At 42.7% G+C, this 27,891-nt stretch overlaps 2 protein-coding genes and 2 long non-coding RNA genes across 15 annotated transcripts; 2 read left to right on the top strand and 2 right to left on the bottom strand.

Moving 5' to 3' along the window:
• The first annotated feature begins 100 nt into the window (after window positions 1–100).
• Window positions 101–10,091, top strand: LOC111243524 (ras-related protein Rab-1B-like). Of its 5 annotated transcripts, none has more exons than XM_086977465.1 (5): window positions 101–298; window positions 500–629; window positions 7,587–7,742; window positions 8,064–8,254; window positions 9,822–10,091. In XM_086977465.1, exons 2-5 carry the CDS (start codon window positions 602–604, stop codon window positions 10,089–10,091), a joined length of 645 nt encoding a protein of 214 aa, XP_086833591.1. In that variant the 5' UTR covers window positions 101–298; window positions 500–601. The 5 variants fall into 5 exon arrangements, with proteins under 5 accessions (XP_086833591.1, XP_086833590.1, XP_086833592.1 ...); XM_086977464.1 differs by having other exon boundaries at window positions 488–629; XM_086977466.1 differs by lacking the exons at window positions 101–298; window positions 500–629 and adding an exon at window positions 2,623–4,425.
• Window positions 4,639–7,245, bottom strand: LOC147758884 (uncharacterized). The gene is made up of 3 exons (XR_015319157.1): window positions 7,141–7,245; window positions 6,145–6,349; window positions 4,639–4,788 (listed from the first exon to the last, which is right to left on the bottom strand). It is a non-coding gene; the product is annotated as an uncharacterized LOC147758884 (long non-coding RNA).
• LOC147758883 (uncharacterized) lies at window positions 9,661–12,367 on the bottom strand. Its single transcript, XR_015319158.1, has 2 exons — window positions 11,379–12,367; window positions 9,661–10,671 (listed from the first exon to the last, which is right to left on the bottom strand). It is a non-coding gene; the product is annotated as an uncharacterized LOC147758883 (long non-coding RNA).
• Window positions 10,755–27,542, top strand: LOC111243512 (ubiquitin carboxyl-terminal hydrolase 9X-like). 8 transcript variants are annotated; one of them, XM_086977458.1, is made up of 4 exons: window positions 10,755–10,884; window positions 13,569–13,694; window positions 17,378–17,711; window positions 18,135–27,542. In XM_086977458.1, exons 2-4 carry the CDS (start codon window positions 13,661–13,663, stop codon window positions 25,360–25,362), a joined length of 7,596 nt encoding a protein of 2,531 aa, XP_086833584.1. In that variant the 5' UTR covers window positions 10,755–10,884; window positions 13,569–13,660; the 3' UTR covers window positions 25,363–27,542. The 8 variants fall into 8 exon arrangements, with proteins under 8 accessions (XP_086833584.1, XP_022644946.1, XP_086833585.1 ...); XM_022789211.2 differs by having other exon boundaries at window positions 10,859–10,967; XM_086977459.1 differs by having other exon boundaries at window positions 10,882–10,900.
• The last annotated feature ends 349 nt before the right edge of the window (window positions 27,543–27,891 follow it).

Genomic DNA, 27,891 nt, shown 5'->3' with positions numbered 1-27,891 from the left:
CGAGGTTGCTGTGCGATGAAAGTTGTTGCTATAGTTTTAACGACCATAACGACCGGACCGTGGAAGTAGAGAGAAAAATTTACGACGAAAGCTGTAACCGACGGTCGTATAGGGACGACTGTATTAATGCTTGATAATGCATCGCAATAGAATTTTGACGAACACCAACAAACTTCAAGGAACGGAGGAAAGTTGTTAGCTAAGCAGTATTACCACTATTATTTTCTTCCTACATTGATTGAGTTTTGACTTGGACCACATATCATACTGGCAACACTTTGAGCCTCTTTTGAGTTGAGTACGTACAATCATAATCAAACCTTTCATTACTGAAAATGTTCAGTGGGTAAAAACGTGTCGCTCTATTGAACGTGCACTGCGATGCAGGCCAAAGCATAGCAACAATTATTTACTAAAGGCTCGATCATCTATTTTGCCGTTGAGTCGTGAGTTTGATATGGTAATAAGCGTGTTTCTTCCTTTTGAGACTGCGTTCCAGCTTCAGACGCCAAGAGGTTCGCCCGGCAGATGACAGCCTTTCGAAAAACTGGCCTAACTATCCGCCAGACCAGCTCAAGAACCTCTAGAATTTCTGGCGGCTATGGAATTTAGGGAGCCCAGAGAGACCCGTGAGTAAAATAATTGTAATGTTAAACATGTGGTCAAATGAAGAAGCATCGGTTTCGCGTCATACTGGGTACATTCAGCTGAGCAGACGTTTATTATTATTGCCGGTAGTATTATAGTGAAGTGATTGATTAGCTTTCACATTGACACTTCGGTAGAGGTCGTCACCTGGAGTGATGGGGAGCTCATCAACGAAGCTCGACGGTTACGTCTTTGCATGATGTCCCCAGCGGAGTCACTTGTGCCGCGCACAAAACAGTCCAATGAATAAGACCTGGTAAGAAGTGTACAGTCGCTGTTCGACAGGATCCGAACTTTCGCGCCATGCTATCGTTATGTGCATTGAGGATTAGCTGGTATAAAATCGTGTGACCACAGTACCCGTGTTTTATGTTAAGCATATTATTCGAAATATTTTTCCAAAGATATGTAAATAGAGGATGACAATTTTGTGTGCTACTTCGATTTGCCTTGCGCTAAATAGTTCTTCTTTGTAGATGTATGTTACCGAAAAAGTTACCCTAAATCATAATTGCAAAAACACCTTTTAGCTTCCGTATCGGCTTAGTGGTCGGTAGTCAGAAAAAAAAGCAAAAATCTACATTACTGTTTCAAAGTAGAAGATACCGCGGAAAACATACAGTGGTATCCGACCAAGAAGGAAAAAGACGGGATGCAAAGGATCAGTAATAATAAGGCTGATCGAGTTACTCATAACTAGCTTGCCTTACTTAAATGTTAGATTCGCGTTTTTCTAGAGTTCACCGAGTCCACCTAAATTCCAGTACACTACTGTAATTCTTCACTAGAACTTCAAACTAGAAACATTTAAGTCCTGATTTTGAAGGCCTATTGTATTTCGAACTTTCCGATAGAGCAGGGGACTGTTAGCCTGAGTTGAATTCGCACGAAATACACCGTTGCCGTCAATAGCAATATACTGTGTCGTACTTTTTTTTAGCATTTAGGTTTCTAATTAATCATTTGTTCGATAGTTAGCGTGAAACATAAACTTGGCTCAGGATTTGTCTCATCCATGACGCAGTTATGACTGCGACGGTGGAGGATGTACATTGAACATTGCTATAGGTAGCGCTCCCGGCAGAAGGGGTCAGTTGGACCCCTGCAGGTTATCTACACGGGGTGGTTACACCTGGCCAACATAATTTAAGCCTAATTTGAAAAGTAGTGGTCTAAGGGCGTTTCGCTCGTCTGTAATTAACCTTTGAGGCCATCATCCTTTTGACCAATTCATGCGCCCTATTTTCGACTATTCGAAACAAGCCATGACACGAGATAAATTATATTGAATATTGTACGTTATGTCGGGTTGACAATGCTGTGGAATATAACGTTTCAGCTTGAAAATTCTCAATCCGGCACCTCTTATTAACGCTCATCTTAGTCCAGTTATGGCTATGCTGTGACAGAATGAACGAGAATCCTTGATTTGCAACGTGCCGGTACTTTTGAATAAGGAAAACGGCAGCCACTTTGCTTCTGTTTTAGCTAGCTAAATGCAGAAACTAAGTAAGTAATTAGGCAATGTTGCATTGAAAGAAACAAACAGCTTCACTTGAATAGCTCAAACACTACGATAAGGCTCAACTTCCACCCCTCCGCCCTGTCCGAACATAGCCCGGACTAATTAGATAAACGAATCAGCTTGCAAACCAAACAGTTTAGCTTTTTAATGGGATATTTAGCGCTGTAAATGGTTACCAAACGGTGTAATATACGTTCCAATCCAACAGTGACATACTGCCTAAACGCAGAGCTAGCTATGCGACGACGTACAATCATAACTCTTCGTTTTGAATTTCTTAGGGTAACAGTGAATACGTACGAATCACCCTTGTGTTACAGTGAATTCGAAGTTATTCTTTCTATTCGTTATAGGGCAGAGTACTTTTTTACGACTGTACTAATTAATTTGCCGGCTCTAAATCCATTGTCCAGTGTGTGTATCGTGTCAAAGTTACGGGGGCGATGAACCAAAGTGTGCTTCGATGCGCAGATGTTATTATGCGTTATCTAGTTGTAAAAGCTCAGTCTATGTTATTCGATTGTGGATTGTTAAAGTAAATTGCATATAATCCCTGAGTAATAACAATATTCGTGCGATTTCTACTTCTAAAAAGTAGTTGCTTCGACAGAAAACTATCGAACGGGCAACTTCAGGCGTATTCTATCGCTAGGCGATAGCTTAGGAATATTGACGCCGAGAGTTTTACTTGTTGCTTGGCTTAGACAAAAGTGCGGATCCTCGTTTTAGCTAACACAAGTAGCATTTTGCCCGCTTCCCCCAACTGGTCCCTACCTGTTACTCTGTATATGTGACATGACTACGTGAAACAGCTTTAGACACATGAGTACATATTAGCGATATGTATATGGAAGACCTTCCTTGAAAAGCTGACTATTGCAATCACACTCTGAACCCCTTACATCTTGAAAGAACGGAGCAGAATTGGATTGTGACAACGTTCGATCACGCCTCCTATTTTCAATAAATTCTGTTACTATTATGTTATCGTATAGCTACGAAAGGAGGAAAAAACCTCTAAGATATTGCACAGGAGCCGATAAAGAGCAGCTGAAATAAAAACTAAGTGTAACTATGTATGAGTATTTGGGCTTGTATTGCCTAATCTATATAAGATCTGTTGGTTAGCTGTGTAAAAACGCTACAAATATAAAGGTGATTCCCATAAATAGTTTTACCCAATGAACTCAACGAGTGATCTCTCTATTTCATTATTTCTTAACCGCCGAGGTCGTGAATAGTGAATTTTGAAGTTAACAGCCGAAATGAGGTCGTGCGATGCTGAGCACAGCGAGTGCTGATTGTTCGTTTTGTTTTGTGTATCAAATCTAGTGAAGCTGCACGGTTTATTTGTTTGACATGCTTCCATGGCAGCATCCTAAACTATACTTGCTATAGGAAGAAACCTTCTGGTTGATTTTGTTCTTAGGTTCAATATTGGTCGCATTTGTTCCACATACCCGTTACAAATCATTTTAGTTTGCCTCGTGCAACTAATTATAGAGTGAATCCGTAAAAAGAGTAAAAGTTTCCTACATCTAACATAACATAGATCAGCGGTACAGTTGGATTCTTTTGAATAATGGACGACCGTTTTGACCGGACAACGACCGCTGTTATGAGATGGAAAAAAGTATACCAGTCTACTCTTCTACATAGTCACACACATATATATACATAGGGATCCACAATAGTTGTTTCATTTTCGAAAAAATTATCAACTAAAAACAACAGAGCAGAAGTGCGACTATATAGAGCACTGTTATTATTATTGCTTAGTATATTATCAATGATATACTATCTAATAATGAACATACGTTATCGTATGATAGTATCGTACTTCGTGCGAAAAGCCAGTCATTGAAAAAATGCATTCGAGAAAGCGCTGTAATTACGCTTACAGAAGGCGATACATCAGAGTGATATATTACCAAGCCAGCTGGCTAGGCTAAAGATTCGTCGTACATCCAGTTATACTGCGCATTATAGGGCTGATTTCGAGTAACTTGAAAAGTTGTAGTTTATTTGAGAAGTAAGGGCATGTAACCTCTGCCTGTTATTCAGAGTTAACGGGATCACTTTGAAGTCCGTCTCACTTTCATAGTACTGATTCATGATTCTGATCTAAAGAATCCAAAAGACGTGCTTAATATATGGTTATCGCGTAGTCATTTTCAATGTCAAGTCTTCCACTCCCTGCATCAGATTGGCGACCGGCGGCATCATGCAGTGGATTAAATGCGATGAATTACGTACGTATCTCGGATGAATCTGTGATAGAACGTTGTTTTTTTTTTGTTTATTTTCTGTTTTGTGTTGAAATAGGTTAGATATTTAATAGTATCGAACTTTTACGAAGTTCTTGCAATTTCGAAAAATTCACTAAATTTTCAAAATTTACAAATTATTAAAATTACAGCTATAACATGGAACGGGTAAAAAATAAGTTGTATTTTACAGGCTTTTTATTTAAGCTTTATTCAACTTTAAATACTAAAAAGAGTTGAATACTGCTGCTGCTTTTTAGTTGAGCATCGGAAAAGGTAATTGGCAGGCCGCCACAGAGAAAGTTGTTCGATCAGAACACAGGTAGCATGTATATGGTCGCCTGCCGTCTGAAAATACACAAAACGAAATAGTTCATCGAAAAATCATTCATGTTTGTGTTGTAAAGTGTGTGAAGTAAACAAAAAAACCGCTTCACTGATTAAATGGGTTTCAAATCCACCTTTCCATCAAGGATAAAAGGTTTTTCATCGTCACAAATGGATGAACCTTTAGTTTGTAGACAGGATACGTTCTCGGATAGGCTTTCGCAAAATTCTCCCTATCGGAATACTAAAACCCATTCTATAATCACACTGTGCATACAATACTTATTTCATTGGCAGCAACAAATGCCCCTATCAACCCAGCCTTAGGGCTTAGTTTAGATGGTGACTGAATGTCTATTTACGCTTCCGGCACAGTATACCCTCCAGGATAGTTATTCCAAAGCATTTGATAGAGGTCAACGTCTCTTAAATTGTCTAAGGGTCGATAAATCACTTTTAGATTTTTATTATTTTTTCATTCAATTATGTGTTGTGGTTGGTCCATATTATCGCGACGCACAAATCGACAAAAATTCATGTCAGCCATCGTTTTGTGTAAAAGACCGTTTATTATATGGCCGCCACTTACGACGCGTGTGTGATACCTATGAGACGTCAACTCATAGGTGTCACACAAACAGTCCCATTCGTGTAAAGCCAACCCCAATATTGATTAAGTGAGTTCCGGTTTTCTAGTTGACCAATCGACGAATCATGCGCTGTTATTGAAAACGTGGCAAAATAAAATAAAAATGGTCAATTGAGACCAACTTACATTAGACGTTATAATCAACTAGCTTCGTACAAAGGTAAAAGTAATGCTTCAATTGCTATACCTTTATATAAATGGGAATCGCAATCAACATGGGCGTAAACTATAACGCGGCATCTTTCTTCGTTAATTTTCTATATCGTTATTTGCGTGAAAGACCGATTCCTCAATAGGGAATGCTGACCATTCTTTAAAACCTGAGCCTTTATGCTAAAGACAAGCGACAGCAGTTAGTAAGAGGTTGAAGAAATCTAAGTTCTGCGTAGTTCTCTTCTCACTGCAAGCGAACAACGCAATCCAGGATTGAGTAGTGGATGGACATTTAATTACTGCGATCTTCGAGAGTTTTCAAAAGAGTTTTTCTCAACTCGTTTACGTTACGTTTTCATATATATATATATATATATATATATGTACAACACAACAAATAGATCACCTTGCCGTCGACACTTTACTAGTTGATAGGAACACAATTCAAATAACATATAGAACAGGCTATTACTGCAAATGTAAGTCTATTGCCGCTTTTGATTTAAATGCTGTAAGATAAAATTAATTTTATACAACGGCCTAGAGATCACTCTCCCCGCTCTAAGTGCACTCACAGAGAAGTATGTAACTTGCTCAGATGAAACAACTTAGTCATCGCTGATAGCGATAACAAAACAGACAAGCGGTTTTTGTTGCTGCTGCTGGCTGCATCAGTGTTCGTTCTGTGTTGCCCATATGCGTTCTTGACCCATGAGCAAAACGAAGCACGATCTTGATCATCCAATTTGAACACGTAACCTCGCTGCCTAAAACTTCAGACTGTCGTTGAAACGAGTAAGTTTTCTACTACACATTAAGTTACCTGTAGCGGTATGCATCTACCATAGAAAAAGATCCACAGACGCTACAAGTTCGATTCTGCTGGCTTTTTGTTGGCAGTTCGTTACGTTTACAGTTGGTTATTGCAATTTCTATCGTAGATACCATACAGCTTGTCTGTCAGACAATAACATATACTATTAAGTAAGATTAAATCAGAAAAACATTGTTGTCTTAGGTGCTTAGTAATGTTTCATCTGGCGCCAGATAGTACATTGCATTTTAGTAACTAAACTGAATTAAATAAACCTTCGCCCTGTCGCACGTAAAGAAACGTATAGTATATTTTATATACGTTACGTAAAACGGAATGCAGACGCACGAAGCCACGCGCACATCGCGTAATAGCTATCGTTTACAACGTACAATAGCTTCATGGACTATGGTACACTTTTTTTTTCTAGTGTACCATCACCATTACCGCTACGTTAATATAGAGACGGCTAAAGTTTGGTAGCGGCGGTAAACGGACCTCGTTCGTTCGTGCATACCTTTAAGCGTTTTCATGAATTGTAGTTCTCAAATAGGAAAAATGACTGAAGGTTTATTATCTAAACAACAGCCTCACCCAGAGGAGAACATACAACTTTATCGTCGTCTACTGCAGCATATTTTACTTAAAATTAGCGTGCATGATTTTACTAGCTGACATCATTGCTCCAGGCAAGCTGGCGCACAACAGGTCCGAAAGGGAGTAACCTATCATCAGTTATTTAATTGTTCAAACTTACTTGTATTTTTTCATTATAAGTCTGCATATGATTTGGATGACATTAAAAACGAGTTTGTTTGAACAATGAAACTTTCAACGGAGGGACAGGACAATATGGGCCTTATGGGAGTTTGAAAGAGCCAGGACCGCAGGCGCAGACTCGTTATATGACGCGACATGTATTAATAAATCAATAAATTCAACGTGTACCGTCTCAGTCAGCCAAAAATTAAATCCGTGTCTGTCCTCAAAGAAGACAGGATCTGCTTTCCTCTATGGGACGGAGCACCGGTTTACTTCATATAGGAAAAGTTGTTTCATTTTGAGCACCTTTCATCCAAGAATGAACTAGTATATGTCAAGACAACGACGAAATGAGCACGGTTACGATGCGAGGGGGGGTTCGCGAAGGAGGCGATAAAACGACTTCGAATACAGAGGCTCACTTCAAAATACTGTTACTAGGTGACTCGAATGTGGGGAAGACCAGTCTCCTGCGACGTTACACCGAACAAGGGGCAAACCCAGCAGAAGTTCGACCCACCATTGGAATGGACTTCCGAGTCCGAACAATTCGTATAGGAAATCACAGGATCACTCTCCACATATGGGACACAGCCGGTACGTGTGATCATATTTCTCATAGTCGTTGGTCTATCTGATTCAGCTAATCTAAAAATGTGTCACTGAGTGTTCAGCGTCGCGTTGCTATTGCTGCTGCAGCCGAGTCAAACGTGCTATTTAGTCGCTCAGTACGAAAGCTTTCGCGTTTTTCTTCTATCTTCGTGTGGGCGCCTATGTGGTTCGGGAAAACTAATTTCTTTTCAAGTCGCTCTCTAAATAGTAAGTTGTTTATTTCGACATAAAGCAGCAGACCCACACGCGTCGCGAGGATTTCATCACATAGTGCGCTTGTTAATGCGGTGTCGTTTGTCGATGCAGGTCAAGAACGATTCAAGAGTATCACTTCGTCGTATTTTCGGGGCGCAGATGGCGCGTTGCTGGTGTACGACGCGTCGAGCAGGGCGAGTTTTGCAGGGTTAACGGGCTGGTTGAAGGAATTAAACCGGCGAGCTACGGAGCCCGTCGTTAAAGTCCTGGTGGCAAACAAAGCGGACCTGTCACCATCAAAGGTTTACCTCACCACTTTTCACTTTAATGAAAATCTTGTCTCGAAATCGTAATCAATGCGAACTCAATAATCGAAAACCCTATCCGAAAAGTTTGTTTCGGTAGGAAGCGCTGTTTGTTTTGTGTCGTGTTCATTTCTTCGCACCAGTCCAATAACCGTTGTATAGATCTGTTCGTATGAAGCTGAATTAACAGGAAAATGTTTCAGTAAAACACTGGGCTATTGGTTGCATTGGCTGAACCTCTCGGCGCCCTTACTAAGAATAGGCCAGTGATTTTTGGGAGTAGTAAGCATTACCTGAATGTTTGCATTAATGCTCAGTCAAGAAGGCTTCTTAACATACAAATGAATTTGTTTTGTCGTTGCAAATTCTAGTTAGATATTGATGTTTGGAACGTTTGATCGTGATCTCACGTTCCTTTATTTATATAAAATTAGATCATATAACGACTGCGCTATTATAAGGTGTGAATGTTGAAGTTGTTGAAAACAATGTTTTCTGTGTGCAACTGATGCCGAAGGCCATATATTCTTTATCTGGAGAAATTCAGTTGTTTCTTAGATCATGTGTTTACCGTCATAGGACACTTCAGGGAAGCTGTATAGATCACTGTAGAATGATAAACGAAGAAACGGTCGAACTGCGTTTTCGTTGACGTTCTAATACCACTCGAAATGTCAAAAAAACCATCTATTCTTATTGGAGTTCAATGTAAAATGGCGTTAGCATTAAACATATGTTAAAATTGCATAAGGTTGATAAAAAAACAATTGCGACCTAAACATTCACTGAATGACACTTTCTCTAAATCGCTTTTTTTTACAAGTTAAATTGGTCATATCTATTATATATTAAGGTGCTCGATAAATAGAGATGAACGCCTAGAGGGTAGGTGTTAAGTAGTTCCTCTTTGGACTGTGTATTCAAAACTATGCATGTGGAGCTGGGCAATAATCTTCGATTATTGCTAACGCCTTCTCTAGAGCAATAATCAATACAGCCTAGACCGCTAAGCAAGTGTTGACTGAGGTCACAAACCCTGGTTATAAGCTTTCTGGCTGTCTTACTTTTTGTTTTACCATACTAGACGATTTAATCGCTCGCTGTCATAAACGCAAATGGTCCGTTTTTGCGTAGAGGCTGGTATATAAAGTAAGAAATTCCCAAGCTCTTCCGTTCTGCAACAACTTCAAGTTGAGAGACGGGTTAATTTCCAGCCTAGAATGGATAAATGCGGCATCCATACGCGTCGTAATTATTACTTTACAATACAACCGTTCGTAGAAAATGGAACTTGTCGCCCAGAATGAAGAAACTAGTAGAAAGATGTCACTGTACTTCCTCCAGTGGTAGAACGCTTCAGAACATGTTTCATGCGCCATATCAATAATTTCAGAACTCACAGATCTGTAAAGATACTATTTTATTTTTCAGTGAAATTAAAACAAAGGCTATTTTTTAAATTTTCATCACTTGTTTCAAGCGATCTTCTATTGTAATCATTATATATCAGACAGAACGTCCGTCCTCAGGTATTGACCGACTGATATTTTTTATATTTTCGTAGGTTCCAAATACGGAAGGCCGTGCCCTGGCAAATGCTCATAACATGTCGTTCATGTCTACATCTGCTGCCACAGGAAGCAACGTCACGTCAGCGTTTTTTGTGCTTGCTCAACGGCTGATTGAAGAAAGTGTCAAATTCAATAATCCAAGAGATTATCCTCAAGCAGGAGATGGGCCATTCGACAACGGCATGGAGAGCAACGGTTCATTGGGCGCCGTCCATATCGGCAAAACGGTTTCCAGAATGAGGAGAATCTGTGATTTTATTTAATATCGTCGCCATTTAATGGGGTTGAGTGTTTTAAATAAGCACGTATGAAATGGAAGAAGCTATGCCGTTAAAGTTCAATGATGTTCGTCAAGAGCAGCGTCCGTAGAGGTCGAATTTATTATTTTAGTAAATTGTGTATCGGTAAAATGGGAACCAAGTTCTTATTGGAAGTTTAGCGATACATCCAATAAACTTGCTCGGAAATCAACTGGCGATTTTTAGATGTAGTATTCATGCGTTTTCTAATAGTTGTAAGGGCTGGACACTGGAGAGATGCTTGTAAATAACATGTGATTTGTACTAATTGAGATTCGAGCTGAGCTATCACCGTTATGTGTTACGTTCATGTGTGTGTGCAATATTCTAAGTTTCTACGATTTTCGGAATCATACGTTTTGCGCTTCAATTTCCTAAAACCGCTTCCAGGTATGGCTAATTAACGTCCACACAACTTTTCGATATTCGTACGACTGCGATCACGGGGCTCCTCCCTCTTCGCGCCAAGAATTTAAATCGCCGTCAGATGGCACACGTCGTGTTCCTTTGCTGGGCAATCTTTGTTGCAACGAGAAAGTTTGTCCTGGAAGTTAATTTCTCTGTCATTTGCTTTTCTTGATTGCAGTTTCTAATGAGGAAATGACTGCATTCATAACACGTTGTACTTAAGTCTTTATTATTAGGTCAATGTCCGAAGCATGTCCATATGCAGTCACCATTTACGGATAGTGCAGGGTCTGCGAATACCCGACGCTCAGAACAAAACAATGCCGAGAGCTGCAAAGAATATCGAAGGGTAACACAAGCAAATAGTGTGTGTGTGTGTGTGTGTGTGTGTATATATATATTCGTGCAATTTCTACAAATTTTTGACGCTAGGCAAGTGGTTTATTTCGTGTCTCATAGGCGTGCGACGCGAATCGATGGCTGGCTGGTATCCTAGGGGCAAAACCTTCATAATATAATACTGAGTACGTTCGTTTCAATGTCCACCCTAGGCCTTAACCGCGGTGTGGGTGTCGTGTCTCGAGTGTATCTGGCACTAGTCGAGGTTTCTGTTATGCGTGTTATTAACCGCTGTGAGTAGTTGTACCGTAAGTGAGTACCGCTGTGTTCTGTGTTCCTACAACAATTTTGTCGTTTCGGCTCCGTAATCGATTTGCTTATGATACGGCGGCTGATTAAGCACGTGCCAGTACCAACTTGACGGACCCACAGTAAACCGTGGTTGGTGATCCTGGAAAAAAACAGTATTGTTGTGTCTTTTGACGTAGACAGACACATACGCACCCCGTAGTCCAAACACCATAGCAGTGAACTCATTCACAGCTAGACCACCCTAGCTATCTCAGTTTCTTCTAGCTCGAACAGCGCCGGGACAGTTTAACGCTTCACAGCAGTTGCGACTACAAGCAAAACTCTCCATTGCCACCAGAATGGGAATAATGCCGGAAGTTTTCCTTTCTGTGCACTTGACTGTTACCACATCGCCGTCGACAACGTCGTCGACGTCGCCGGTGTGACACCCCTCCGTTTGCTGTGTGCATATACTCTTCGAATTATTCCCGTAACTTTATCATCACCGTAACAGCTCGAAATCGAAGGAATGAAAAAGCCAAATAAAGTAGTGAGAAACAGGCCGAATAAGCGGCCATATAACCAAGGGTGGTTTGTTTTTGAAACGAGTTTGTCCCAGTAGGGCAACCGGCCAGAAAAACAGCATCGAGTGTAGACGCAGGCACTGCTACGGTTCCCATTCGATGCAGTGGGTACTCTCATTATGTTGCTATTGCTGTCTTAGCCACTGTTGCCCCCTCCGCAGCTGCTCGTTCGGTCGGCCTAGTCGGGCTGGCTGTTTTCGTGTGTTATACAGCTACCGTTGATTCATGGCCGTTCAGTACTGTTAGTTACCAGGAGTGTGCGTACCTTTTGCAAGAAATGTATACGTTGCACAGCTGGTGAGCTGTGCTGTGGAGGGGTCCTGCAATTCATCCGTAAGGATCGTACGGTCGATATCAAATAGTACATCTACCGTTATGATCGCTGCAGCGCATCTACTCAAGTAACCGCTGCTGCCGATGACACAATATGGTTGTATGCTGATCGTACGCCCCGTTAATTGCATATCATTTAGATCACTTATCATCATGGTGGTGGTCGCAATCGATGTTGACATTATTGACATGTATTATACGAACGCTGTCAGTGTTCCAATGTGTCAACCTCAATGGAACTCGTGCGCATGAGAGTTTCCTTACCTGCGTCATCCGTGGTACGCTGTTGCCGATCATGGTCTTCAAACCTCTGTATATCACTTTTAACTAGTGGCAGCTTCATTTTTCATCGATTTTCTGCCATTCAGAAGACAGCCTCATCTTAGAAGGATACGAGCCGTCTTGACAATTCATATTATTATTCTGTTGCAAATATCTGAACAGAACTTCTTTAATGATGTAAAATTAATCTCGACATTGACTCTATTCTTTGTTCTATATATATATATATATTGAGACATCTTTATGGACAGCTCAGCCCTAGCATTCGTTAGTATGACTGCAACGGCTGTGATCAGCTCTGATGTATATGCATGAGATTTGATCGAAAAATAATGACGAAGTGGGTGGACTACGATCTGTAGCAGTTCATCGTAACACCTCACGATGACCAACAAAATGACGCTAAAATAAGATATACACACATGGATCTACGGATGGTCACACGCTTACAGGGGGTTCAACACGCCCAATGCTTTTAAATTAATCGCCAGATATTCATAAAATCAATATCATATGTGGATAGATATTTTAAAATATCAGAAATATGACAGTTAGATAAATTTCAAATTTAATAAATTCATACAAGACAGGTATACTTACGTAGTTAAACAACAAATATAATGAGAGTAAAAAGACGTATGTGTGTGTGTGTGTGTGTATGTTTGTGTTAGTGTGTGTGTGTGTGTGTGTGTGTGTGTGTGTGTGTGTGTGTGTGTGTGTGTGTGTGTTTGTGTGTGTGTGTGTGTGTGTGTGTGTGTGTGTGTGTGTGTGTGTGTGTGTGTGTGTGTGTGTGTGTGTGTGTGTGTGTGTGTGTGTGTGTGTGTGTGTGTGTGTGTGTGTGTGTGTGTGTGTGTGTGTGTGTGTGTGTGTGTGTGTGTGTGTGTGTGTGTGTGTGTGTGTGTGTGTGTGTGTGTGTGTGTGTGTGTGTGTGTGTGTGTGTGTGTGTGTGTGTGTGTGTGTGTGTGTGTGTGTGTGTGTGTGTGTGTGTGTTGTGTGTGTGTGTGTGTGTGTGTGTGTGTGTCTGTATCGTTATTTTATTTGGGTTGTAGCTAAAGACGTTTTCATATGTTTATGATAATGATTATTGTTATATAAAGTCATGTGTGGCTTGAACGTATATGGCGCTACCAAGTTTAGCTATTGCCTAGTAGTTATATTCTAAATGTGAACAAATTTTGGTTCGTGTTTGTTCTTATTATTACAGTAATGAAGACTGAATCCAGTAACAGAAAAGTTTCTCCAGTGTGCTAGAGAAGAGTTACTCCTCTTTGGGGTAACCGGCCGCCACGTACCGCAATGACGGTCGTAATAGGATCCAGCGACGAGCCAGGTAAGCTTGCCTCACTGAACGGCAAGGCTATTGCAACACACAATACACATACTTAATACATCGAATCGTATACTCACAATAAGTACTTGTCTAGCAATTTTTATTTATAAGAATATCTGTTTCGTAAAGCAATGCACTTAGCTATTTGCTCCTACTGTCCTGAGAGTCAAGCAAGACTCATTGGGCTAAATCTAGCGGATTGCATCTTCCGTTGTTATAGCGAACCGCATTGCTGAACAATGTAATTCTACTTGTTAAGATCAAGCTCACGAGCTTGGCAAAGGTATTTCCCTTCGTAAATTCTTACCAGCGGCCTTCCATTGAACTTTCCTCATGATTCAATGACAACAATTCCAGTCGAAAATCATGGTGCTGACAGACGATATATAACTTTATTTACACGAAAGTTTGGCGTGACCTCTGTACCTTACAAATCTGCACGGGTCCGTTGGGTCGGCTTTAGCTTGAACTCGATTAGAGAGTAATTAATGATTATCCGGGGTGTCGAGACGATAATGGTCTAGAAGTGCGCTGCTATTTTAAAAGTTGAGTAAACGAACTATATTTAGCTTGTCAAATCGCAAATGTCTGCCACAAAGCTGGCTCATGGCGTACTGCTTCATATCTAGCTCAGAAGAGAAACTATGTTTTCAACTATGCAAAGAGGTCAGTCAGCGTTGACACACCACAATCTTACAAAATAATTTGCTGCCATCAAGAGAATAATTTTATATTTTCAAATTGATTTTAATTTTCCTTTGCTCTAATGTACTGAGCTCAATTGACGGGTTACTTTTTTTCTTGTAAAACACATAGGTTTCATTGATCAGAAAGGCTCAAAATTTACCAAAACTTCGTCTGTTTCAAGAAGCAGTCATTGCTTTCTCGTTTAGTAGGCAGGGCATGGTATGGGCAACGAATTCTTACCATGATTTTGATAGGATACACAACATCCATCTGGATGCTTGAAATGCAATAAATAAAATCCACGCTAATGAATCGTGTTGGTACGAGGAGAAATTCGAACAAAGATAAGTTTCCTCTTCCTTACTCCATGAATGGCAGTTTTTCGTTAAATGATACCTTCGGGCGTTTTTCGGAGTTTTCAATAGCAAATGAGGTGGCTATTGAAAACTACGGCCAAAATCAATAATCATGATACTCCATATTTGAGAATCAAGTTCGAGCGTCGCGCACATTCGATGGTGTTTACTCAAGCTAGGAGACGCTATTCAGTCTTCCTCAGCTGGCGCTAAGAACTATGTATAACAACACTAAGGTCAATGTTTGTTTTGTTCAGCTGATCCATAACGCTTGTGGCCCTATTTGCGGCTTTGTTTTCAACCATCGTCGACGGACGTTAGTTTTATGCTTTGTTCGTAAGTGGACTTGCGGCTTCGTTCTGAGCGCACGTTGCACATCTTGCCTGCACACTTACTACATTAGACATACGTGTAAGCACACTGATAAGGTGGCATCAGCTGCTACTTCTGCTGCTGCGGCCGCCGTCACCGCTGCTGCTGCTGCTGCTGCTACTGTTCCTGTCATGGAAGCAATCGATGGTTTATCGTATTGTTGTAATGTTGGGGTTTTGGACATGATTTGCTTGTATTCTCTGAGCGGCAACTGTGTTTAACTCGCTTGTAGAATTCTGCCTTATCTGAGTGACAATTCGTCCTCCGTATAATTATAGCTTCATACTAGATTTTCTATGTGCTACGTGAAAGACTAAGTCATACTTTGTGGTAATGCCGGTTCACACAGCCAAACGTGCACCATCTGCATTGTGACATGAGTGATCGATGTGAGGGATTCGAATTCCAAATGTGGACTCTATTCGCTTTCACAGCCTGTCGCGTTGGTCCGCGTGTGATATAAACCTGCATACAGTTTGGAAGGCTATGGCAACTGCTGGAGATACAACTATGGACGATGTTTTTGAATCCGACCGTAAGGAAGTCACACTCAGAAAATGACCAGCTTGAATCATTTGCTATTTAGTGTTAGTTCAATGATGATATTAAAACAACTAGTAAAGTATGAGACTCGAGTGCAGCTTGGCAGCGTACTTCGACGGTACCTGCGTGAATTTGAAACAGTATATCGGTGCAGAATATGAAAACGTGTTTGGAAAAATCACGGCGTGGCCCCTACTATCTTTTTAAATCAGAGAAAGACTTTCGTTAAGTTAATCAAATTGTCCAAACGAGTGAGTGCGCGACAGTCTTTATACTGTTTGCAAGAACTAGTTTGTAGGTGGACTTCTTACAGTAGAAGACTATTCGCTTTTTGCAGCTAACGTAACCGGGCAAAATTTTGTTATGAATCGCCGTTGCTGCCTACGCGGACTTTTAGGTAAACCAATCTCCTTGTTTTACCCTGTTCCTACCGGGCCAATTTTACGGAACTTTCCGACGCGAGAAATCTGTTCGAGAAATCTAGTAGCTCGTTACTCGGTAGAGTAAATCTATTAACGGTGATTTAATGGTGGTGTAGAACGACTCTTCCTATCGCATAACCGCAGCCTGCTGTTGACTTTTAATCGAGTCTTAGTGAACCTGCAGATAGATGTTAATCATAATAGACCTTTATTATGTTGTTCTATATATGCAGGCGGATCTCAATATTTGTACGCATCCTTCGAAATATATGACGTCCTACGCATTATTAGCTGGATGTTACCACAGCAACTTCTATGGGACTGCCGTATATAGGTTTAAACAGTTTGATTTGCGTATGACTGCATACCTGCTATAAACGTGCTCCTTCGTGAACATTGATTGTGTTGTTCTCCAGTTCACAAGTACTTTCTTGTTACCCGTTTATCTGTGCGTAATCACATATAATGCACTCTCAACCAGCACGTCGAGCAAATTAGGTCACTGAAGAATGATTGACGAAGACAAACCTCAAATTTGTTGAATCTTCGTTATCAATTATTCGCAGTGATGAGAGAATCGGTCAGTTATTCGCAATGATAAAGTAATTGGCCCCTTTCATTTGCAACGGACTAGCAATTTCGAACGAAATGCTGCCCGGATGCACGCTTCGTTGTATATTGGCACTAATGGTACTATCATAAAGGCATAAACAAAAATGAACTAAGCAAACAATGGAACACCGGGTCTTGTTATCTTTTATCGGTGTCTAGGCGCAGTCAGGCGTTGTCTCGACTAACGTGTCTTTAGACATTAGAATATACTCACTCTTAGCGGAAACTGGATCCTTCATTGCTTTTGGTTTGGTACGATGAAGTGGATGATGAAGTGGCGTATAATTAGATGCTCGCATGTCAATTAGCACGCAGCTACTTACCATTGGTAATAATCTCAGTAACGACCGCCTTTAACGGTGGATAAATCCCTGGGTCTTTCTTTTATTCGAAATTCAAAATGCTGCCTTATCGCTGCCATTGCAGTCTAAAATAAGTCATCTCTCACTACGCTTTTTTTTAGTTTAAAATTTCTACTACTTTCGCTACTGAGCCAGAAAACCAAGACACAATTTATAGAGTAATCATGTTGAACACATCCTAACTACGTTTGAACTAGAGATGACCGCCTGCAGCTCGTTCTCGACGAATAAATGCAAAGCGGCATGCGTCCTTTTAGGTAGCAGGTGGCTCGATCAGTTGTAAACAGTTTTAACATTATCAAGTCTTGTTTACTATTTCAATATCTTAGCGCCTACGGAAATTTGTCCAAACGCAATCAACGAAGATGATCCGGCTGTTCCAGAGCAAAGGCCGTGTTCAACTGAGCAAACGAACGATGAGGAGCAGAAGTTCCAGCAGCAAAGTCAACCCCAGCAAAGCCATGATGCGCCGCAACAGCAGTCGCACACCGGCGAGGTGCAGGATAAACAGTCCGCAGAGGATTCGAAGTCGGATGGCGACGGTAAACAGGATGGCAAGGACGGTGCGGACAATGACAAAGAGCACTCGGAAGAGGCAGCGCTGGTTGACCCAGATTCATTCCCAGAAGATGACCTCCAAAAACTCGAAGAGATGATTAATCGGTAAGGATAAAGATACTATATTATGGAGCAATGTAAATATATTTATAACATGGTAACACTTTTGTTAAAAACAACGGCAATAGCTGGCAAAGTTTATCTTTGTGGCAGTTATGGTTATACATTAGTCGACTTGGCATGCTCGTTTCGTTCTAACGATCACAATTGTGTTATCAATATGGTATATCGCATTTTGTGTATGATGTCCTATAAACAGATATAAAACTTGTACGCACTTTATTTGGTTCACTGTCGTCGTGGGTAAGACATGTCCGCGCACCTACAATAACTAGATCGTGGATGCAAATTGTTTGTGTTTTTATCACTACCCCCCTGCAATATAATGATTAATCGTATACCTCGGTAGCTATATTCTATACATTATTATGTTTTTGTGATTAATCATGGTTTCATCTGCTCTTGTAGATCTCGGTGGGTGGTACCAGTGTTGCCAAGTGGCGAACTAGAGGTGTTGCTGTTAGCAACGTTGCGCTTGGCAAGGAGAGGCATCGATGAACAGAACGAGCTCTGTATGCGGTTTATTCGGGACGGCTTGACAACGTCTTTCGTGAAGATCCTCACTGACGAGGCAGTATCCGGGTGGAAATTCGAGATTCATAAATGTATTTATCACAACTGCGTGTTGCTCATCGAGCTATGCGTGGCAAAGTTGGATTCGAATTGTCCCGAACTTCTTGACCTGTTAGCTCTTTTGTTCAATCCGGACAACAAATTTCATCATTACAACGCATCACGCGGAATGGACACACAAGAAAGCACGCCATTTGCAAAAAGCGGTGACGCGCGATCACCAAAAGGTTGGCTGGTTAACCTAATTAATCGTTTCGGGGCCCTTGGTGGCTTTGAGGTGTTATTACGCCGTTTCGAAGAGACGAGCGTAGATAAGCCGTTGCCGTTAAGTATCATCGTCTTGCTGGTCAAGCCTTTTGGGCAATGCTGCCAGTTTTTGACGAAACAAACCATTAGCACATATCTAATGCCGATCGTTGAGAAAGTGCCTGTGTACTTGCACAAATTTTCGGACGAACAGCTCAAAAAGGATACAAAAAATGACTCACTTAGTATGCTTGTCAGATGGCTCCGTTATATAGCGTCGTGTGCTGGCCAAACGGCCATGGTCGAACGGCTTGAGGAGTTTCGTCTACAAATGCTACTTAAGCTCCTGCAAATATCGTCGTTCAACGGGAAGATGAACGCACTTAACGAGGTGAATAAAGCTATAACGAACGTTATGCTTTATCGACAAAGTGGGCATGGCCAGCGATGCGTAGATGCGTCGGATGCTGAGTATCTTACGAGTAACAAGATGGTAGGCTGGATCCGGGATAACAATGTGCTATCGATTGTACTTCGTGATTCGCTGCACCAGCCTCAGTATGTCGAAAAGCTCGAAAAGATACTTCGCTTTATGATAAAGGAAAAAGCACTCACTCTAAGCGACCTCGACGCTATATGGGACTCTCAGAGCGGCGCGACACGCCACGAGGCCATCGTCAAGAACATCCATGACCTCCTCGCCAAGTTAGCCTGGGACTTTTCGCCTGAGCAGCTTGAGCATGTGTTCGAGTCGTGCTTCAAAAAGAGTTGGGCGACAGCTCAGACGAAGAAAGAGCGGGAAAAACTCATTGAGCTGATTCGGCGGCTGGCCGAAGACGACAAGGATGGAATGATGGCACACAAGGTACTGCAGCTGCTCTGGGGTCTAGCCCACAATCAGCAGGTCCCTAATGAGATTGTCGATCTGGCGCTGTCAGCCCACCTGAAAATTCTCGACTACAGCTGTTGTCAGGACCGTTCGGCGCAAAAGCAGCACTGGCTCGAGGAGTGCGTACAAGAATTACGGAACAACGACATTTGGGTGATTCCCGCCCTCAAGCACATCCGTGAGATCTGCGTTCTCTATCAAGAGACGCAACAGCAGACATCTCACGGACTAGTGCCTCGCGGAGCCAGTCAGGGTCCAGCCCGTAGCGACATTATCTCTGCGTTGCAAAATAAGCACACCTTGGTTGTCCTCGTTACAACGAACCTCGTGAACTATGTAGAGGAATCAAAGAAGTTTGTTACCACGCACCCTGATCCGAGCGTGGCTCGAGAGGGCCACAGGTACCCGCACAATGTCAACGTTTACGAACGTTTACGCTTTCTTCGGTTTCTTTTGAAGGATGGCCAGCTGTGGTTATGCGCACCGCAAGCGACACAAATTTGGAAGTGCCTCGCCGAGAATGGCGCCTATCCATCGGACAGGGAAGCTTGCTTTAACTGGTTCGCAAAGCTCATGGGTGACGAACCTGACCTTGATCCGGATATTAACAAACAGTTTTTTGAGGAGAACGTGCTAAAATTCGATCCCAGTCAACTGACTGAAAGCGGTATTCATTGCTTTCATCGGTTTTTCAAAATGGTTAACGTTAAAGAAGGAAATCTTGTTACAATGAAAAGTGGCATGAGCGCTTCTCCCAACGGCACAAATGTTGTCTACGTCGACAACGTTGAACTCGTCGGCCAGGATTACCTATGGAAGGTCGTGTTATTGGCCCCCGATAAAGTAAGTGCCCGAGCGGCCGGTATTTTACGAGACACAACGACAAACCTCGGACCGAAATTGCACGAGGCACGGACAGCGTTGCATGAGGAGTTTGTCACGACTTGTTTTGACAGAATCCGCTTGGCTTATGGTGCATGGAAGCGCCTACAACCGTCCGAACGGGCTATCGAACTGCGCAAGATGCGTCGTCTGCTTCGTCTGCTGACGCAGTATGTACAACAATGTGATGGCGACTACCCTGAAAGACTCTACCTACCGCTTCATCGGGCGCTACGCGGTAGAGAAATGCGCGCTACGATTCAGATATGGAGCAGTAGCGGAACGAGTAACAACTCGACAGGAGCAAACAGCAGCAATACGAGCAGCGCTAGCAACAGTAGCGGGTCTAGTGATGAAATTGTCGTCTCAACGCACACAAACGAAACGCTCTTCAGCCTCAAACGTAAAGTAGAGCATCGGCTGGAGATGGGCAAACTAGAGCTGTTCCACGGTGAGGAGTCACTGAGTGAGAAAATGCACAACTCGATGGGCGCTATTTTCCCTACCGCAAGAATGACGTTACGCGCGAAGGCAGCGGTGACTACCCAATCCCTCGGTTTGACGACATCGACTGGCGCTGGTGAAGCTGGAGCTCACCAGTCATCGCCCGCGTCGTCATCCTCGAGCGAAAGTGAGTCTCCTTCGCCGCCTCAACTGTCGCACGCCTCCCAGATGCTGCTCGAGAACCAGCTACCAGGCGTGTTGATTGCACGCAAAGAGAACCGTGTCCGGTTTTGTTTGACCCTCTGTGATATCCCTGAGTTGCACGATGTGACGTGGGCGCTGCTGCAGCAGATACCATCGAGCAGCGACGTCATGGCACAATTAAAACAATATGCGGCTGGGGAGCCCGGAAAACTTGCAGCGTACTTCAAAGCATCCAGCTCGATTTCTGAACTGCAGTATAATCTGGAAGTTCTCTATGCTATGCTGCTGCCGGCTACCGATCCATTATCAGAGGAGGCGTTAACACTTCAATGCAATTGTATTCGATCCGGTGTTCTGCATGCGCTAGCCGATATGCTGCTGAAAAGACCAGCGGGAGCTCAGCCCGTTGAGTTACCGCACAGTGTACAGTTGGTGTTGCTGAAACTGTACAGATTTCTTTTAGCAATCCTGATACGAAACAGTTCGTCGGCGGTGGCGGCTGCTGAACCTCACGAGGATTCCGTAGTGTCGACGGTAGCTGGCAAAGTGGTAGCCGCACTCCAAGGTCAGCAATTTACTATTAAACCCCTATGCCCTAGTGCCGTGGAATCAATTTTGAGTACGCTGGTCAAATCGTCTTGGAGCTTAGCCAACCTGGACGAGATTTCACCTGATAACGTGCATATCTGTCAGGAGTCACTTTATACGCTTACTGCAAGTCTGCGATTACTTAGCGATGCTAAGATCACGTCCGGAGTGCTACAAAATACCGAGTACATATTTTACCTCCTGCTCAAGTGCCCGAACGCGTCCGTTCGTCAAGCTGCTGAGGACACTTTTTACAACCTAGGGAAACAATTTGGCCCGCTTAATTTTATCACATCACTCTATGCTCAGGTAAATGGCGATGTAGTCACGCATCACGAGAAAAGTTCTGAGTACTTCTCCCTCATCGGACGACTGCTTGGAACGCTGAAATCTTTCTCTGAAGCTAAGGACCTCTTCGAAAAAGAACTTTCCTGGCTGCGGGCGGCAAAGGATGATGCACAGCCCCCGCAGCTAACCGAAGGCCACTTAATCGTCGCAATTAGCGTATGTCGCTTTTTATCGAGCGATGAAAAAGCACGCCACAATGACTTTGTCCGGGAGCTCCTCGAAGATTTTGTGTTTCCTGCCTCCAAAGCATTCGTGGCACTGAAAAACCCCGAACTGATGAGCGGTCATCATGATCAAAACGCCGCCGATCATATGGAGATTGGAAAGTTGAAACCCAATGGAAACCATGGACAGCTACTGGCATCCGAAGGTGTAACTGCAAAATCGGTTTGCGTCAATGCCTCGATCACAAACGCCGCTCTCGACCTAGTTGTCGAACTGTGTTGTCGTTGCTTGACGAATCTAGCAGAAACGAACCGAATTCTCAGTTACATGTTTTATTCGGATAAGAACGCCCGAATAACGGAATGGGAGTATTTTCCCGCCGTTGGACCCCGGCCTCCAAAGGGCTTTGTAGGCTTAAAAAATGCCGGCGCAACCTGCTACATGAATTCGGTGCTACAACAACTCTATATGATTAAGCCTATTCGACAGGGTCTTCTCTCATTGAAAGACGTTGTCACCGAATCTGATCTGACCAACGGAGGCAATGAGTCGGACTATAATCTTGGTGTCCTAAAACAAGTGATGATCATATTCGGTTTTCTAGAGAAAAGTCGACAGCAATTCTACGTGCCGCAAGGGTTTTGGAATCACTTTAGACTGTGGGGAGAACCGGTGAACGTACGCGAGCAACACGATGCGTTGGAATTCTTCAACTGTCTCGTTGACTCTATTGATGAAGCACTTAAATCACTCAATTGGCCAACGATTCTCAGCAAGGTATTGGGTGGAACATTTGCCGATCAGAAAATCTGCAAAGGCTGTCCACATCGATACAGCCGCGAAGAAAGTTTCACGACGTTGAACATCGATATCCGCAATCATTCGAACTTGTTGGACTCGCTCGAGCAGTACGTCAAAGGCGACCTCCTGGAAGGACCAAATGCCTACCATTGCGAGCAGTGCAGTAAGAAGGTAGACACTGTTAAACGGCTCTGCATAAAATCTTTACCACCCATCCTGGCTATCCAGCTAAAGCGATTCGATTATGATTGGGATCGTGAGTGCGCTATCAAATTCAATGATTATTTCGAGTTCCCTCGCGACCTCGACATGGAGCCGTACACAGTACAGGGCCTAGCCAGGCGCGAAGGCGAGCCCGTGGAGCCAGATCGAACGGACCGATCGGAGCAAGCAGCTAATGCCGGAACTATCTACGAGCTCAGCGGTATCGTCGTTCACAGCGGCCAAGCCAGTGGCGGCCATTACTATTCGTACATCAAAACAGATGGTCAGTGGTACAAGTTTGATGACGGCGAGGTTTGTGAAAGCAAGATGGAAAGTCATGAAGAAATGAAGAATCAATGCTTTGGAGGTGACTACGTCAGTGAGATGTTTGACCACATCTCGAAGCGGATGTCATGCCGTCGACAGAAAAGATGGTGGAACGCTTACATTTTGTTCTACGAACGTGTCGACTTAGCGGATCGAATAGAGCGACAGCTGCGGATAGAACGGCCTGACGAGATGGCTGCAGCAATGTTACCGCCAGCCATAGAGATGAGCGTGTGGCAACAGAACCTTCAGTACACACATGTGCACGTCCAGTTCACCGCAGAATTCTTCCGATTTGTCAAGAACTTGGTAAGTGTCAATGCCAAACATTTGACAATGACGGTTGCTGCGACCGACGACAGTGGCGACGAAAATCACCAGGAAGCACAGGTTGTGGAGGTGCCAGATGTGCCACTGTTGAGTATGCAACTGGCTGATAAATTCCTTTTTAGTACGTATTTCCACACGAAAAAAGTCCTTCGTGGTAACATGTCCGAATGGTTGGCTACCCTGATCGAATACTTCAACAATTCGCTTGAAGCCCGTACTTGGTTTGGCCAGCGGCTGACAAACGTAAGCTTGCCTGGTCACGGGATCATTTGCACATACCTACTCGAATGTCCGGTGGAAGAGGTTCGTCATTGCTTCGCTCACCTATTGGCTAACCTAGTCCACTGTCTATTGAAAGATACACCGAACCAATCATCAGATTTCAACCCACTAGCTGTACGCATTCTGAGCGACGTCATGCAGTTGCTCGCTAAGGATGTGTGCGATTACGGCAGACATGTAAATCACTATTTTCTCTTCTACTCGCTCTATGCTGGCATGGGCAGCCGGGAAAAAATGCACCTCATTAAGAGTGAAGTTCCACTGGCATTTATACGATTAGCTCTCGATGATGGGGCCATAAAATACCAGTATGCCGAACTAGGAAAGCTCTACCAGACCATCGCCACATTACTACACTGCCTTGACGTTACAGGATATCAGGCGGCCGCCGACGAGAGCCGAAGCTTGAATTTACTTCTAGCTAATCCGTATGCCCGCAGTGTCTTGGCACCCATGGATGAGCGTATTGCCGAGTACCTATTCCAGCCAAACAGCTTTATCAAGAAGCTGCTGGAAGACGCTAACGGCATGGACGAGGTCGTTGACCTAGTGAAATACCTCTGCTGGGAAAATCAAGAGATGTCGCGGAATGTGCTTACTGAATTACTCTGGTGTATTGCCTATGTGTGCACGTACGAAGTTCGGCCATACCTCGATATTTTACTGCATATCCTCACAATACAGGACTCCTGGCAAATGATTCGTATCAATATGATACTCAAGGGCATGCGGCCGGACCGTGAAGCCCTGTTCGATATCATTGAGCGTGCTAAAAGCCACTACCAGAAACGTGCTTACCAATGCGTCAAGTTCCTGGTTGAGTTGTTAACACGTGTTCCGGAGGCGTTCGAAGACCCGGAGACTCGTCAGCGATTGCAAGCTGCCGTCGAATGGACCCGCACCGAGCTGGATCGTAAACATTACCCCGGCAGTGGCCAGCAGCAGCCCCCCTGGTCGCAGGTGTCCAACGAGACGTCTAATGGCTACTTTTTGGAACGGAGTGCCTCGGCCGTCGAGATGGTCAGCCGGGCTGGGCAGCTATTGGCGCAGCTCTCCGACGGGGAAGAACAGCCGCATCCAGCAGCGGCGGGTGATACTGCCGCAAACGTCGCGAGTACGGCAGGTGCTGGTTGTACAGCAACAACTACAATAACAGGAGCAACAATTGCATCGACATTATCTGATAAAAAAGAGGCCGACCCCTGGAGAGATGGTATCGTGACCACGACGAACACAACGGGCAAAAAGGACGAAACTTGGCCAAAGGATCGTACCCGGCCCATCGAAGAACGGCAAGCTGAAACACCCGCCGGAGCTGGGGGAGACCACCCGCGCCAGGAAATCACGCGGTAGTTCAATAAGAATTAATAGAAGCATTATTATATTATGATTATTATTATTACTGTATTACTATTATGATGATAATGCTGAATTTTATTATTATTATTATTATTCAGATAGTTTAAGCGAGGTGGAAAAAATTGCCGTGACAGACTCCTTATGTCTTCTATTATAAACCTACCTATCTTCCTAAATAGCAAAGGAACAACCACGATTTACGGTCGAAACTCTTGTAAAGCAGCACATAGTGTAAAGACGAAGCCTAGATGATAATGAACTTATTATGGTAGGCGATAAATAAACATGCAAAGAAGACAAAAACAAAACAAAATATTAAGCAAATGAACGATGCAAACAAAGGTGATGATTTCACGAAGGACCGAAGTGGCAGGATAGCGAGGGATTGGAAGGATGATGCAAAATATAAAGAGAACACAGTGTAAAGCTTTTTGTAAAGTAGTGCATATAGATGATATATATCTCCTGCGTGCAGGCTTGGTGTTAACGTTATTATTTAATATTGATGACACTGATCGGTGATGACAACGAAAGGATAATAATAACGACTATAATAGATACGAGAGGATCATAAAGAGATAAAATAAGATTAATTAAAAAATGAAAGCCAACCAATAAAATAATGCAGAATGGGTTGGATATAACCGGAAGATGACGATTCCTGGGAATCACTCCCGATTGTATTGATTGAGCCAGAGCTAATGGGAAGTATATGGAAATAAAAAGGGTGCCAAGCATCGAGAAGTTTTACTGAGTGGGCTCTAATTATAATAAAAATGGTCATAGTAACGATTATATACATAATGGAATGTATTCAAAAATAGGAGATCGTAAATGACACGGATGGATAGATGCACTCGGTTAAAGTATATACGAATATATATATATATATATACGTATATATATATATATACATATATACGTATATATATATATATATACATATATACGTATATATATATATATATATACATATATACGTATATATATAGAAGGAGGGGTAAGTTAGCTATGAAAGTAGAGTGGTGGCGGAGTTAGGGCCTTGAGGTGTTCACTTACAGGAGAAGGTCTGTACCAAGTATTGTTGGATAGTGTCGAACAGTGTGGGCAAGGTTGGCAATAATAATTTTGCCGGTGTACGAGCGGTTGAGGCGTTTCACGTAATAATAAAAATATGATAATGACCATAAGAGGATAACCTAACGGACAAGAGGATAAGGCACAATGTCGAGTGAGTAAATGAGAATAAAAATGATGAACGAAGCAAGCGAATGGTAAAAGAGAAATGAAAAATGGCGGTCTAACATTTTGTCGCATACTTTAGTGTTGTTAATATTTATAGCTGATAGCTGCTGACAAGGTTGATGGTAATAATAGAAGTAAGAGGAAAATGAATGGTAACAACTTAACGATAATGGATACGCAAGAGCGGGACCGAGAGGAAATGATTAATTATCGGTTGAGAACGATTGAGTACAGCGAATCAGTGGAAAGATTGGGGCTAACGACTTGGATTTCACACAGCAAAACGAAGGACATGAAGAAGACTTCAGCTGAAATAAGTAAAATGTAAAAAAAATACGGGCAAGTTGGAAAGGAATGATCGGATTGTCGTCGCGTGAATGCTAAGTAAATCATAGCGAATCAAAAAGAAAACATGGCATGACATTTAGGGGGTTTGAGCCATTGCGTTCTTCAGACGCGGAAGTTGACCCCGAGGCACTAAATAGCCGAGTTTACTGCATTGATAAAGGCGTATTTTTGAACAGCGACGCAGCCACGATGATGACGATGGTGGGAAAGTGAGGTAGAGTGTAATACGGGACACAGTGCATTCTACATTTCAGTAGGGACTCAGAAGGTGATTAACAATTGCCCCCGTCGAGTCTTTCTACGGAGATCGTCAGGAACTGGGACGAAGCAGCTGGTACAGTAAAGAGGTTGTTATTATATATTTTGTTCGAACGTTTTTGTCGCGGGCTGAACACAACAAGTGGGATATGAGGAAGTGCTAAAACAATTGGGAACAAACACATAGAAAATGGTCAAAATAGGAGAACGGCTTTGAAACTCAACGCTAAAAATAATGAAGTGTCAAGAAAGTGACGGTCGCAAGGACGATGATTTACATACGCAAAGAGATGTGAATACTTTAATAAAACCGATGAAAGTTATGTTCACCTGTCTTCGTTTATGAGATCTATCATGCGGACCGACAGAAAAATGGTGTGCTTTGTTAATGTGAGTTATCTAAATATTCCTTTTTCAGGTAACTGAACAAATGCCGTGTTATTGATGAATGTGAATATGGTATTTCTTGAAATTTCTCATAAACTAGCCAGATGTAATTGGCTAGGGTTATGGGGTGTAGGGTACTTGCTTTTGGATAAGTCTCGCCCGAGGATGACAGTAAGAGTTCTTCGGGCGAAGAATAATAGAGAGCTTCTACAGTTACGTGTAACACAACATCTTGATACTAGCATGAGAAAATTCTGTCATGACCCTATTCGTTGTGATTAACTA

Source organism: Varroa destructor, unplaced genomic scaffold, assembly GCF_002443255.2.
Source record: "Varroa destructor unplaced genomic scaffold, Vdes_3.0 BEIS01000001.1, whole genome shotgun sequence".
Lineage (NCBI taxonomy): Eukaryota > Metazoa > Arthropoda > Arachnida > Mesostigmata > Varroidae > Varroa > Varroa destructor.
The sequence above is the reverse complement of the archived record's forward strand: the minus strand, read 5'-3'. Positions and strand labels throughout refer to the sequence as shown.